This window comes from Strongyloides ratti, assembly GCF_001040885.1.
Source record: "Strongyloides ratti genome assembly S_ratti_ED321, chromosome : 2".
Lineage (NCBI taxonomy): Eukaryota > Metazoa > Nematoda > Chromadorea > Rhabditida > Strongyloididae > Strongyloides > Strongyloides ratti.
The window spans coordinates 8,532,915-8,548,263 of NC_037308.1; the positions used below are offsets into that span (position 1 = coordinate 8,532,915).

A 15,349-nucleotide genomic window follows, 5' to 3' on the forward strand; every position below is an offset into this window, starting at 1 on the left:
ATAGTTTGTAATTATTATGTATGATTGTAGTTTGAATAATATTATAATATATATATACATACATTATAATATATATTATTGTATGTTTAATTTCAATTAGAGCATTGGTCATCAAGATATATGTTTGTGATTAGTACGTAATTCAAATTTTAATAGGCTCAAAATTATTTAAATACATTTAGTTTTAAGTATATGAAAACGACAAATAACTTTTATGTTATTTTCTTCAGCAATATGGACAATTGTTTAAAAAAAAAAATAAAAGTAACTGTTTGGTTAATAGTATTAAGTATTATATTATACTATATAATAATATATGAATTATTATTTTTATAATTTTTAATGATTTATGTAGTTTTCAATTTTAACTATGGATGTAATATTATAAAGTAATTAAAAGATATATTATTTATTTTATTCATTTACGTTATATATTTACAAAATATTTTATATCTTAGGTATATTATATATTATTATATGAAAAAATTTTTAATTATTAGAACTGTTTTAAATTTATCAATATGAATTATTATCAATTTTTATCTTATTACATTATACAACTATAAAATTATATATAATATCACAGTATTTTTAAATATATACGTTTTAAATTAACAAAATTTTATGAAAAATTGTTTGACCATCATTATTTAGTTATTAGTAATGTTGCATTATTTAGTAGTTAATGAAGAACAGGAAATAGATATAATACTTTGAATAATTTCAAGAATTTCACATATACTTTTCATCTTATTAAAATATTTATTGGTTTATAATACTACTTTCTTTTCTTTTTTTTTTTTACGACAATGTTTGTTAGTTTATATATTTTACTTATTTTATTATTACTAAAATAAAAATTACCCGGTATATACTAGCACTCATGTGATTATTTTAAATCATATCAAAATATTTCATGATAATTAATTTTCATTTTTCTTTATTTTAATCTTGTTTTATTTTTGTGTAAATAATTTTTAGATAGATTTTATAAATTATATGTATATTAAACGGTGACAAAACTAATAGAGATATGGCAGATGAATCGCCTGGTTGTATAACAAAAAATATTATTGCTAAATTTTGTATTGGACATTATTCAGAGAAATTTAAAAAACCAAATGAACATGGGCATACACATAAATGGTTACTTTTTGTGAGACATATTAATAGAAGTGTTATTAAAGATAAAGATTTTATATCAAAAGTAACGTATAAATTACATCCAAGTTTTCCCGATAATATTAGAATTTTTAAAGAACCGCCTTTTGAGTTATCCGAAACAGGATATGGTAGTTTTCCTTTGGATGTTGAAATAAAATTTACGGGTATCAAAAAAGTATACAATATTAAATATCAATTAGAATTGACATTAGGTATGATTTAGATTATTTTATTTTATTTAATATTTTTATACAATAATTTTATTTTATTGATAAATGGTAATTTTAGGTGAACCATTAGAGACATTTAAAGAACAGAATGTTATGATTTTAGATCCAACACCTCAATTTATCGAAACAATTTTAAAGATTAATGGTATGATGGAAAAGAAAAAACCTATTATGATTACTAAAGAATTTTCAAAATTAAATGATGATATTTTAAAAAATGTTAATTCATCAAAAATTAACAATTATAAGAATACAGGCAAAGATGAACGACGCGTTAAAAAATTAAAAGAAAAAGATGATGGTGAATTAATTGATAAGAAGCAAATTAAAATAGGTAATGATATTAGAAGTAATTTAATTAAAAGTTCTACAACCAAAAAAGAAATTGAAATAAATTCAAAATCTCCAAAAAAAATGTTTACCACTGATGACAGTATTGACAAAACTTCAACCAAAAATAATTTAAAACTTAATTCTTTAAAACATTTGATAAATAAGGAACAAAATAAAAAAGATGGAAAATCAACCAAATTTCAATCTATCTCACCTCCAAATATTGAAGATAATAAAAATGTCATCAAATATGATGGACAAAGTAATTCTAGATCTTCTTCAAGAAATGATTTTAAGGTAAAAAATAAATCTACATACATTTCTGATGATTCCCGTAGTAATACACCAATTGACTTTGACAGTGAAAAAAGAAAGCAAAATTCAAAGATGTTCTCTCAAAAGTTATTTGCCGATTTTGATAAATCAAAAAACAAGATTTTAGAAAAAATTCGTAGTGACCCTGATATGTTAAAAGATAATAAAAAAAGAAAAAGAAAGAGTGATGACACTTCTAATTTAACACCAAAAGGATCTCCTTATAATGATACTAAAGATGTTGATGTAAAACGATCAAAACGTGAAAATAGTTTATCATATGGTACTAAAAAAACTTCAACATTCAAAAATGAAAAATCTAGAAGATATAATGAAGATACTGAAACATCAAGAAGCATAACACCTCAAGAAAAAAAAACATTTCAAATTCATGATAAAAATACAAAAAATGAAATTCCTTCTAAAAAAAAAGATATTCGTTATGAGCATGCATTTGCTGAGATGATAAGTGACAGTGACTCAACAATGTCCTCTCCTGACAATTTAAATAATAATTGTATTAGTAAAAATGCTTCAAATTCATCTGGTTCAATCTCAAAAAGTTCCACCAATCCAGACACATCATTATTATTATTGTTGAAATCAAAAATTGCTTCATTAGAAGATCCTGATAGTATTTATCAGGTGACAGAAACTATTTTAAAAGTGGATCCAAACTTAGTAAAATTAGTTGATGACCAATTTTTATTTGATCTCACAAATTTTCCAACATCGTTAATTAACTCTCTTTCGAAGATATTGCAAATTATCACATGATATTAAACCAAATGAGGATTATATATTATTGTTCACGTTTGGATTTATAATAATTGTAATTAATACATAACATATCTCATATAAAAATAATTTTTACTTATTTAAAAAAGTATTATAAAATTATGTAGATAATTTTTATGCTTATAAAATATTAAATGTATAAAGTTTATCAATTTTAATGATTTTAATAAATGAAAATTTATTTTTTATTTGTAACTTCAATTTTAATAACCTGGTGCAAGACGTGGAGCTAAAAATAAAAAAAATAAGAAAATGAATATATAAAATATAATATTTACCTGGACAATCACATCCACCATTTGATCCTGGATTTCCTGGTGCTCCGGGTGATCCTGGTGCTCCCTAAAAAAAATTATTTTTATTATTAAAAATAAATAAATAAAACATACAGCTGCTCCTGGTGCTCCTCTTGGTCCAGTTTCACCTGGTGGTCCTTCAGTACCATTTGATCCATCTTTTCCAGGAGATCCTGCTCTTCCTGGTGTTCCTGGTGGACCAGCTCTTCCAGGTGGTCCTGCTGGTCCGGGTGGAGGAGTTGCTCCTGGTATAAGTTTACCAGGTTCACCAGGCATTCCTTTTGATCCATCTAATCCTGGAGCTCCTGGTTGTCCTGGTGGACCTGGTTGCCCTGGAGGTCCCATTGGTCCGTCTTCCCCAGGTAATCCTGGATTACCAGGAGATCCATCTGGACCTGGTTGACCTGGTGGACCACTTGGTCCTTGTGCTGCTGAACATGGACATTGTGGAGGTACTGGTAATAATTTTTCATGTAATTCAGCATCTTTTCCAGGTGGTCCATCAGGTCCAGGTCCTGAACCAGGTTCTCCATCTTTTCCAGGAATACCTGGAGGTCCATCAGGACCAGGTGGACCCTGTTGACAGGTACAACATAATGATTCTGCCTGACGTGCTACACGTTGAATAATATTATCATATTTTTCTTCTTCTGGTAACATTTCAACCATCTCTCTCCACATATCTCGAGCTCTATTTTTACAATACTCTACTTCTCCCTATGTAAATATTAACTTTATAATTTAACTATTAAAACATACTTGAACATTTGCTTGTAATACTTGTACATATTGAAAAACAATTGGAAATGAAATAAGACATGCTGTTATAGCTACAGTAGAAAATACAACAGCAGCAAATGCAACAGGCTTTAACGAATGTGATTTCTGAAAGTCCATCATTCAGTTAAAATGAGGAATACAACTAATCACTCTTTTCTAATATCAGTATCTTTTTATCCTTTATTTATTGGAACTAGATTTTTTTCAAGGAAAACAAGTTCATTGATTTCATATCTTATACAATAAATATTATATTCTCTTGTTCATTATTACCATTATAACACAATATAAAATATTATTAAAGAAATGGCGGAACAACTTTGAAACGCTTTGGTGACCATATATTGTTTTGTATAATCCTAAATTATTTTTGATGTCATTTTTATGAACGTAATATTATAATTACATATGAAATAACTTTATGTTGTAAAGGAATATATTAATGACATATAAAGTTTTACTGTAATTAACATGTCACATTTTAATATATTTTTATTGTTTTTTTTTTCAAATATAAATTATATGATTGTATTAAAAAAAAAAATGTAATAAAGAAATTTATTGATAATACTGAAAGAAAAAAAATATTATGCAAATTAAATATTTTTATTTATTACATTAAAAAAATGATTTTTTCTTACATATTTTAAAATTAGTCATAAAAAATTCCAACATATAAACAATTTTTTTATCAAAATGTTTCCAGCAACTATATTTTGTCTATTTTAATAAAATATTCAATTAATTAAAATAAAATATAATAAAAATTTTTATCTAAAAGATAATTCTATGTTCAATTAACTTTTTTAATTATAGAAAATTTAAATATTCTGCTATTATTAAATATCGATAAAAATTAATAGTCTTTTTAGCCAAAAAAAAAAGATTATTTTAGTTTACATTTAAAAAAAAAAAACTAGATAATAATTGCTTATTAATACATTTTTTTAATTTACAAACTACCAGTACGTAATTTTTATTGATAACATATAAATTATCTTTCTACCACAAAAATGTTTTATCAATTAAAATAACATTTTATCTTATATTTGAAATATTTTATCTAACAAAAAAAAACTAAATTGAGGATATTTCAATATTAAAAAATCATTTTAAATTTTTACGTGAAAGTAAATAAATTGATAATATTTACAATTTAATATAGTTAAAGTTTTTACAGACAATTTAAAATTACGAACATGGTGAAAAGGATTGATGATGATTAAATCTTGTTGACTAAGATAATGATAAACAAATTTAAATTGTATATATGCATTATAATTAGTCACAATGAAATAAAAAATAAACTTTAGCATATAATTATACATTTAATTCTATTTAATAGATAACAATATTCTATATTGAGAAATACTTTTAATTTTTATGTTAAGGATAATATTATATTACTATTGTGGAGATGAATAATTACTAAAATTACAATTTATGGTCCTACAGATTTTGTATTTTAAGTATTTGTAAAAACAATTTTATGACCTAAAAATAAATTTAAGATATTACTTATGATAAAAAAAAAAGTTAACAGTAAACAAAACATTTTTAGATTGGTTTATTAAAAATCTCATTTTATTATTACAAAATTGTGCCAAAAATTGTTATTTCATCTTCTTTTAAAATAATATTATAATGATTCATTTTTTCTATTTCAAAAAAAAAGAACAAAAAAATTCAAAGTACATTAAATTTTAATAATTTTTGTTTTATTTTTTGATGATTAATAATTTATTTTATAAAAAAAAAATATTTTACTATGTTTTTAAATGAATAAAAAAATTACATTTCAAAAGAATTTAGATTATTTGTTTAATCAAATGTACAATTATTAATACCTTGTATGATAAAATAGTTTATATTTCCTAAAATTCAAATAGATGTTTTTTCAGCATAATAATTTTTTTTTTTCATTCACCTGCAAAACCATTTATAAAATTATTTCTCTATTATTATGTATTGTTGTTAAAATATTTATAAAAAAATTTACAATTTATAACTATAGTTTGATTTTAATAATGTTATGTCTAGGAGAGCTAATATAAATGAACATGTAAATTAAAAGTAACGTATTTAAATATTATGTTTAGTTTATAATTCTATAATATTTGAAATTTACTACTTGATCACAATGTTTGACACAAACTTTAATATATTTGTTTATACAGATATCTAGATATACATTAGAAAATTAATTTTCTTTGATTTTATTAATAATATTTTATATCAGTACGAGATAGATTTATTTTTTTTTATACCAAAATTTTTTATTCTAAAACTATTCCATTTATTTGGACAAACTTTTAAAAGTTTTTTTTTTTTGATTTAAAAGAAAACTTTTCACATTTTATTGATGATCACTATACAAGAATTTTTTTTTCAAAAGTAGAATATGTTTTTTAATTGTTCAATATTTTTACTGTCTACTATTTTAAAACCTATAAATATTACAATAACATTAGAAAATTATATTTATTAATTTTTAAAATTGTCAATTTATTTTTATAGTTATTTATTGTAGTATGCCAATTTAATTATTTGATAAAAAAATTTTATAATTACTCATATTTTAAAAATAAAATATACAGAGAAGTAAATGAAAAGATCTCTTAAAATGTTAGTATAGTTATATCAATTGTTAATATCTAGACAAATTTTAGTTCTTAACTTTTTTTTTATATTGATTTATATTTATAAATAACCTTTATCCAATCTTAGTAATTTTTATTATTTTGAAAAACATACATTACTTATCAATAGTGTATAGAAAATATAAATTTATAAAAAGTTTTTTTTCATTAAATTAAAAAAAAATATTTATTATAAAAATGTAGAAAAAGAAAATAATAGTTAACAGTATTTTTTTTTACTATTATGACATGATGAGCAAAGTTTTGTTAGTTATTAATAATAGAAAAATTATGCAAACATTTAAAATATTTTTCTACCGTTTAAAGTTTAAACCTTGTAAAATTTGAAATTTAGATTGAGTATTTTTATAAATAATTTTATTTTATTTAAAACACGTTTTTACAAAACACATGGTTCAATAAATTAACACTTTCATAAATAAAAAAATATTATTAATTTTTAAATTTCAGTATTAAGCAATAAAAAAATTAGTATAATTATGTACTTTTAAGTGTTTTTATTAGTATTATTAAATTTAAAAAAAAAAAATAATAGCTGAAATGGAAAGTTGGTGTTATATATTTAAAATCTAGAATATTAGTAATTTAAATATTAATAATGACATCAATTATCAATTACTTTAATATTTTTACACTTCCTTTTTTCTTCTTTTTGTAATATTTTATAAAACTATTAAAATTAAACTTTATAATAATCTTTAAGAATTAAAAAAAAAGTTTATTAGAAGTTTTTGAGACTCTTTAAAAATTTCATCATTTTCTTTTAAATATAAAATTAATATATTGTTAAAAAATTTCATTTACCTTTCATTTATATAAGACTAGCACAACATTGACTAATTAATAAATCTAAAATAATTAATGTGTTATAATTATATAACTAATTTATTATAAAATAAAAATATTTTAACAATTTATTTTTACTTAAACATTTAACATAATTCCAAATGTTACTCTAAGACCTGTCCCGTATACATTTCTCAACATACCATTGAATCACTGTCTATATTTTAACACGCTTTAAAGAAAGTGTATGTTGATAATAGACAATTTTCCAAAATTCGCTAGGAGTTACCAGCTTGTTAATTTTTGTTGTATATTTTGTTGTTTCACTCTAATTTGGCTGAAGTAGCAATAAAGTTATAATTTATTTATTTGTTACAGTGCTATTTATTTACACAATGCAGAATGTTTCTTTCAAAGATTCAAAAAGTTCATTGACTATCTCTTCTAATGTTAGTCATGAGAAACCAAAAGACAAAGTTGTATACACTAACAATTTAAATGCATTAGATGTTGGAGTTTCTTTAAATACAAAAGATGTTAAAGAAAATACTACAGATTCAATAATTAATTTATCGAATAAAAGTACAACTACAGGAGAAACTTCTTTAAATTCAATAAAAGCACGACTAGGTTATGATAGTGAAACATCAGAATCTGAAACAGATGATAATAATGTAGATATTGTAGAAGAAAGTCCTAATGGAAGGTGGGTAAAAAGGACTGAGAAAGTTAATCAAAGAGATATACCAGGTATAAATAAGTCATATCTAGCTATGGATAACGATACAGGAAATGAAGTCGTTTGGAATGAAGTATTGTTCTCTGGTTGTAAAAATTTTAAACAAAAACAACATATTATTCGTCAAATATTTGATAATCTTGCACAACTTAGGCATGCAAATTTAGTACGGTTTCATGATCATTGGACGGATGGAACTGAAGAAAAGCCTAGAGTATGTTTTTTTTTTTTATTTAAATTAATTTTTTTATATTATTTAGATTGTTTTTATTACGGAGTATATGTCTTCTGGTTGTATGGCGCGCTTTCTACATAGAACTCGGGTATTGAATAATAGTGGATTATCGATAAAATCTTGGAAAGCATGGTGTACTCAAATATTATCTGCTCTAAATTATCTTCATTCATGCCTTCCTTCTGTAGTTCATGGGAACTTAAATATAAATACAATATTTTTTCAACAAAATGGTAAAATTAAAATAGGTGGTGGTACGTTATTAAAATAGTACTATTAATATTTTCATTTAGTTACTCCTCATGATGTAAAATTAATGCTTAATTCTCTTCAGAATAATGTAAAATATCTTCATTATTTATCTCCTGAATACCATCGTAAGATTTAATGATTACTTAATTTTTGTAATTCTTTTTGTTTATTTTTTTTATAGAAAATAAAGAATCAACTATAGAATCAGATATATATTCTTTTGGTATTTGTGCTCTAGAAATGGCTATTCATAAAGGACTTATAGATTTTGCTCGTTCACTGAATCCTGATATTTCTACTCCAGTCATAGATCAAGAGGTGATACAAAAAGCTCTTGATCAACTGGAAGACGAACAACAAAAAGTATATAAAACTTTTGTTCAGGAAGTTAATATTTTTCTTTTAGGATTTTATAAAAAGTTGTCTGAAAGAAAACCCAAAGGAAAGAGAATCAGTTAGGAAACTTCTTTTTCATCCTATATTATTTAAAATACATCAATTAAAATTATTGGCGGCGCATAAAATTGTAAAATTACATTTAAATGAAGATTTACCATCAGAGTATTTTCAAATTGTGGATCCTGATAGGATAGCAGCGACTTCAAAATTTCGGGAAATGTCATATGGTGATGTAGCAGCATGTCAACAAGATTTAGAAAAATTTATAAAAGATGTGAAAAATGATGTATATCCGATGACTACATTTCCTACATTTGAACAACCAACAAAATTAAAAAAAATTGTTTTTGAACTTGATTGTTTTCCTGAAAATAATTATAATTCAGAAGACAATGATGATACTAGGTCTACAGAAGGATTAAATATTAGTTCACCTAGGCCTAGTTCTTCAAAAACATCAAATTCTCCTAGTGCTAGGGATGTAGTCAGTCCTGAAAGTATTCATTCCAAAGGTTTAGATAGTTGTGGCTCTAGACCAATGTCTCCCGACAGTCAAATTTCTCCATGTAATACTGTTAAAAGTGGGCTAGTTTCAGATATTTCTGCTGTTTCAAAATCAAAATTTAGTATTGAACGTTTTTCAACAGAACCTTCTCCTCCACCTACAATGCATAAAGCTGCTTCTCAACCTCCAGAGATTATTGATAATAGTAGTACTGATGTAATGCCTGGAGTTAACAATATTCACTTTGAATTAGGTGAGAAGGTTATTGATTTTAGTAATTCTACTGATTCATTGAATTCGACATTACGATCTCCTGAAAAAGAAAGTGATGTCAAAAATAACGAAGTAAATGCTAATTTTGATAGAGGTGTAGAAATTACCTCAAAAGATACATCATCACTTTCATCAGAAACAAAAAAGAATTTAAATGTTTCAAAAGTTTTAGATAATGTTAATCCTTCAACTGAATCTCAAAATGTAAAAGTTAATACTATTCTATTACCTGAAATGAAACCTTCAGAAAGTGAACCAAAGAAGAAACAATTTGTTGTTATAAAGGTTTCAACTAAAACGGATAATGCAGTAACTGATGATAGTAGATTAGCAGTCGGCGGTGATAAATTTAATAATAAAGATAATGTTGAAATATCAAAAAAGAAAATATTTGATATTTCTCGTGTTAAAGAAGAAAATTCTATTTTAGAAAATAATAGTAGTAGTTGTAATCAAATTATTCAAGGTGAAACTTTCATTAACAATATGAATGATGAAAAAAATTTATCACTTAATAATGAATCGTCAAATTCGGTTACTAAAAGTAGATTTACATTAATAAAAGGTAGTGACTTTCCAAGTTTGGATTTTGACCAAGGTATATTAGAAAATAGTGATTTATCATGTCAAGAAGAAATTAATGAAATTAGAGAAAATTTATTAAAATTGCAACAAATGAATGATAGAGATTCTGAAGATGATGATGATTTGAAAACATTAGAGTTTTCTGGGAAAGGTATATCAAGGAATATAGATGAACAAAATGTAGGAGAGACGAATATTAGTAGTAAAAGGATGAGTTTTGAAGAAAATAAAGATCATCGATCAAAAATATTACATGGAGAAAATTCAACAAGATCAGTAATAAATGTTGATAATTCTCAATCTCTTGATATAACAGATTCTGAAGGTGACTCAAGATCATCCTCTCCAACACATAAAGTCATTGATGATAGCTTAATTATTAAAAAAGTTAATGTGAGTATTGATGGGACAGCTGTGTTTATTAGCATTCGTTTATCAAACAATATGGTTAGAAATTTAAAAACAAGTATTACGAATGAAGATAATTCAAATTCGTTAATTTCAAGTTTAGTCGAAGAAGGATTTATTAGAAAGGTGATTTTATAAATTTTTAGTATTTATTCTTTTTTAGTGTGATGCAGCACAATTTATGATGATCTTTTCATTATTACTAGAAGATTTTGATTTGGAAGGTAAAAGATCAATATCATGGTTAAATGATATGGAATCTGGAGGTAAAATAACATTAAATTCAGTTTGATCAATGTCAGTTGAATGTAAATATTAATTATTATGCATTCAAAACAACGAATAAAATTTTATTGTAAAAAGTAAAATTTCAAACTGACCATGGAATAACATATAGATAATAAAATTTAGTAATCATAAAATATTAGTTATTGCTAACTTTAAAAAAAAAATCTATTAACTTTTTATGTTCACTGGTATATGATAAAATATGTTATATTAGTTTAATTATTTTTTTTTATCTTTTGTCTTGTGTATTAATTTTTATTTTCTTACTGAAATTCAGAATACATTTATTTTTTAAATTAAAAAAAAATTTTCTTTCAAAGTTTTTATCGGTATAAAGAAATAATTTAACTAATGAATTAGTTTAATTATCTTCTTTTTCTACTTTTAATAGTTATCATATTTGTAGTTTATTATTTATTTGTTTCTTTTGTTTTTTTAACTTATAATATAAAATTGTATTTTTATAAGATTGTCCAGAAATTTAATTATTCAATTTAAAAATTATATTAACAAATTTTTGTTTATGGAAATTTATGAATACATTTTATTTATTATGTTATATTTGCAAAAAAAAGAAAGTTTTTATTTCAAAAGGTTTATTTTACAATATTATAGATATAAATAAGGAAATGTGTTTTCTTAAATGTATATTTTTACTTTTCACAATGTATTAAATTCTTAAATTAAAGTTTGTTTTAATTTTGTGAAGTAGATTATAAATTAATTACCAAACTCGAAATATTAAGAGGAGCATCTTATCAATAATACGCTTCAAACTCATTATTAATCTTGCCTCTAACTGGCACGGTCCACAAATATGTTTCTTCATTTGTAATTGACTCTTCGCTTAATGAAAAGAATAAGTATTAGAAAAAGTTTGATTAAGGTACAAATAAATAAAATATGTTACAAAGCGTTAGAAAATGGGCTTTTTATTTATGATAAAAGTTATAAATGCGACCTGTAATTTACTTTTTAAAGAGGGTATCTTATAAAGAGGACTATAATATCAAATAAATGTGCACGAAATTCCCAAATATAAAGTTAAAGTAAGACACACCTACTATTAATTACCTTAGATATATCTTTTCATAGAAAGTAAAACTTTTTACCCATATGATTTTTTAACATATCTAGTATGGCATTAAATTTATTTTTTACCAAAATTGTTATATTATATTTATTAATAAATTTTTTTTCAACGGTATTAACACAACATGGAACAGTTGGAAAACCATGTGAAGTAAGTACAGATTGTGGAACTGGAAATTATTGTGCTGGAAATAAAAGATGTGCATGTTTATCAACATATGTTGAGATTGATTCATATTGTTGGAAAAGTAAGTTAATAAAATTATAATATTTTAATAGTTTTAAAGAAATTAATCCTGGAAATAGTGGATGTACAATGAATAAACAATGTGAAGCTGTTTGGCCAGGAGCATATTGTCGTTCTGGAGAATGTCGATGTGCTAATAATCAACCACCTTTTCAAACTCGTGATGGAAAAGTATGCCTTAATTTTGGATTTTGTCCACTTAATGGAAATAATCCTAAATTTAGAATTGAAAATCAAGTTCAACAATGTTATGGTGGTGCTGATGCTACTTGTGAAGCTATAGGTGCTTTAGCATATGATTGTATATGTGATTCTGAAGATTGTACAGTTAATAATCCAATTTCATTTTGTTGTCCATCTAGAAGTTTTGCTTGCCTAGCACCAATGAATGAAGGTCATAGTGCTCCTGGAAGTGGTGGTACTACATTAAATCATTGGTATCATGATCCAATAACAGGTGAATGTAGAGAATTAAAATATCAAGGATATGGTGGAAATGCAAATAATTTCCAAACAAAAGTAAATATTAATTATATTATTTTAATAATTAATTATTTTTTTTAGGATCATTGTGAATCATACTGTAAACAAACATGTCAAAGAGGTCTTCCTTTATATAAGGACAGAACAACAGGTGTAAAACAGGAACCAGTTTATTGTCAAGGAAATGATGCTGGATGTAATAATCCAAATTATGCTTGTACAACTATAGGAACACTTCAACAATGTTGTCCAACTTATCAATTTATATGTTCTAAAAATGGTGCTATACCAACTGAGGTATATAATACAGCAGGAGGATTACCATCAGAATATTTTGATGTTGGTATTCCAGATGGTTCAGGAAATACTTATCCAAGATTTTATTATGATTCAAGAGAAGGTCGTTGTATTCAATTTAGTTATCTTGGACAAGGTGGAAATTTCAATAATTTCCTTAGTTCAGGTAATAAACATTTATAAATATTTTAAAAAGATTATTTTTTCTTTAGATAGTTGTGAAAAATTCTGTTCAAGAATTTTATGTTCAGCAGGTGAACCATTAAAAGATTCTTCTGGTGAAAGGAATATGGAATGTAGTCCAACAGGTTCTGGTTCTAATAGTTGTCCAAGTACACATTCATGTGAATCAACATCAGGATCAAGTAGTTTTGGAGGAGTATGTTGTCCAAGACCACAATATGTATGTACTTTAAAAAAAGAACAAGGAAGTTGTGGAACATATTCAAATAGATGGTGGTTTAATGCAAAAACTGGAAATTGTGAAGAATTTATTTATTCTGGTTGTCAGGGAAATGCTAATAATTTTGAAACATATAAAAGTTGTCAAGATTATTGTAGAGATGCTAGAAGTGAACCACAATGTATTCAAGGTTCAGCATTAACTGATTCTAATGGTAATTTTATTATTTGTGGAGGATCATCTTCTGCAACCACAACATGTCCTGCAAATACTTATTGTTACTATGATGGATCTACATATGGATGTTGTCCAACACAAGCTTATATATGTTCACTTTCAGCTAAACCAGGTTCAGTTTGTGGACCAGCTATTACAAGATGGTTTTATGATAGTACTACTAGAACATGCCAAACATATAGTTTCAATGGTTGTGATGGAAATGCTAATAATTTTGCCGTAAGTTTCAAATTACTTCTGAATTATTTATTGTTAGTCATCTAATAATAATTTAAAATATTTTGATTTACATAATATTTTTTTTTAGACTCAACAAGATTGTAGAGATTTTTGTCGTGTTGATAGTTGTCCTGATGGAGGTGATGTTTGGAAAGAACCTAATGGTGTTCCAAGATCATGTACAACAAATCGTCAATGTCCAAATACACATTATTGTACACCAGTTACATCATGGAGTGGAACGATGTTTCAAACAAAATCTTTATGTTGTCCAACAAAAAATTATATTTGTAGTAAACCAAAAGATGTTGGTGTTCGATGCTCATCTACAAAAATTACAAGATGGTATTTTAATAGTGATACAAAAACATGCCTTCCATTTGAATTTAATGGTTGTGAAGGTAATAGAAATAATTTTGCTTCAGAAAAAACTTGTACCAATTTCTGTTTATCAGAAGCTTGTCCATCTGGAACTGTAGTTGCTAGAGAAGCTGATGGTTCAAGACTTGTTCAATGTTCTAATCCTGGTGGTTCAGGTAGAAGTACATCTGGCGGCTGCCCAGAAAATTATAGTTGTTATTCATCTCCACTTCTTGATCAAAACGTTTGTTGTGGTGCAAGTGTTGAATTACAATCACTATGCCCACCATATTCAACACCATACATATCTGCTCTTACTCTTCAACCAACACAATGTACACCAAATGTTGATGGAAATTGTCCAGGAAACTTCTTTTGTTGGTTTTCTACGACGTCATCTTCAGTTAATGCATTTTATTGTTGCCGATCTCCAGAAAGTGTTGATACTGGTTGTAAGTTTATTAATTAAATTATTTTACCTAAATTATAATTTTTTAATAAAATATTATTTTAGATTGTCCACCACAGTTAATTCCAGTACCTGGTGATGGAGGTCAACAATACAAATATTGTTCACCTTCTGCATCTGTTGATGATGTAATTCAGGGATGTGGAATGAATCGGCATTGTCAATATTCTACAACACTTGAAAGATACATATGTTGTGGTTTAGAATCTGATGTACGGCTACCAAATATATGTCCACCACAACCAGCTAATCTTGTACCAGTTGAGTTGGCTGGAAATTATAGAACTTGTAATCCATATGCTAAACCTGGATCAAGTCAAGCATGCCCAGAATCATCAGCTTGCCTTTATACAGGAAATGAAAATGGTTTTATTTGTTGTCGTGTTCAACCAAATCACGGTGTTCGGATGTTAAATTAATTCTAGACGTATTCATAAGAAATTTATGATCTAATTTTGATTTGCAATTCCAGTGAATCATTATAATAATTTTATCA

General features: G+C 25.0%; 4 protein-coding genes across 4 annotated transcripts; 3 read left to right on the top strand and 1 right to left on the bottom strand.

Annotated features, from left to right (window-relative positions):
• Positions 1-1,033: 1,033 nt before the first annotated feature.
• Positions 1,034-2,819, top strand: SRAE_2000272300 (ENL/AF9-related; the record flags this gene model as incomplete). The annotated part of the gene is made up of 2 exons (XM_024653826.1): positions 1,034-1,376; positions 1,453-2,819. The coding sequence occupies 2 exons, from the start codon at positions 1,034-1,036 to the stop codon at positions 2,817-2,819; spliced, it is 1,710 nt and encodes a 569-aa protein (XP_024507264.1).
• Positions 2,820-3,043: 224 nt separating this feature from the next.
• SRAE_2000272400 (Nematode cuticle collagen, N-terminal domain and Collagen triple helix repeat-containing protein) lies at positions 3,044-4,036 on the bottom strand (the record flags this gene model as incomplete). The annotated part of the gene is made up of 4 exons (XM_024653827.1): positions 3,044-3,069; positions 3,119-3,182; positions 3,230-3,853; positions 3,896-4,036. The coding sequence occupies 4 exons, from the start codon at positions 4,034-4,036 to the stop codon at positions 3,044-3,046; spliced, it is 855 nt and encodes a 284-aa protein (XP_024507265.1).
• A 3,721-nt stretch (positions 4,037-7,757) lies between these two features.
• On the top strand, positions 7,758-11,050 carry SRAE_2000272500 (Nuclear receptor-binding protein homolog; the record flags this gene model as incomplete). The annotated part of the gene is made up of 7 exons (XM_024653828.1): positions 7,758-8,112; positions 8,152-8,315; positions 8,362-8,590; positions 8,630-8,713; positions 8,770-8,951; positions 8,995-10,884; positions 10,922-11,050. The coding sequence occupies 7 exons, from the start codon at positions 7,758-7,760 to the stop codon at positions 11,048-11,050; spliced, it is 3,033 nt and encodes a 1,010-aa protein (XP_024507266.1).
• Positions 11,051-12,184: 1,134 nt separating this feature from the next.
• On the top strand, positions 12,185-15,272 carry SRAE_2000272600 (Proteinase inhibitor I2, Kunitz metazoa domain and EB domain and Cysteine-rich repeat and Lustrin, cysteine-rich repeated domain-containing protein; the record flags this gene model as incomplete). Its single annotated transcript, XM_024653830.1, has 6 exons — positions 12,185-12,386; positions 12,426-12,904; positions 12,950-13,331; positions 13,378-14,024; positions 14,113-14,836; positions 14,899-15,272. 6 exons carry the CDS (start codon positions 12,185-12,187, stop codon positions 15,270-15,272), a joined length of 2,808 nt encoding a protein of 935 aa, XP_024507267.1.
• Positions 15,273-15,349: the final 77 nt, after the last annotated feature.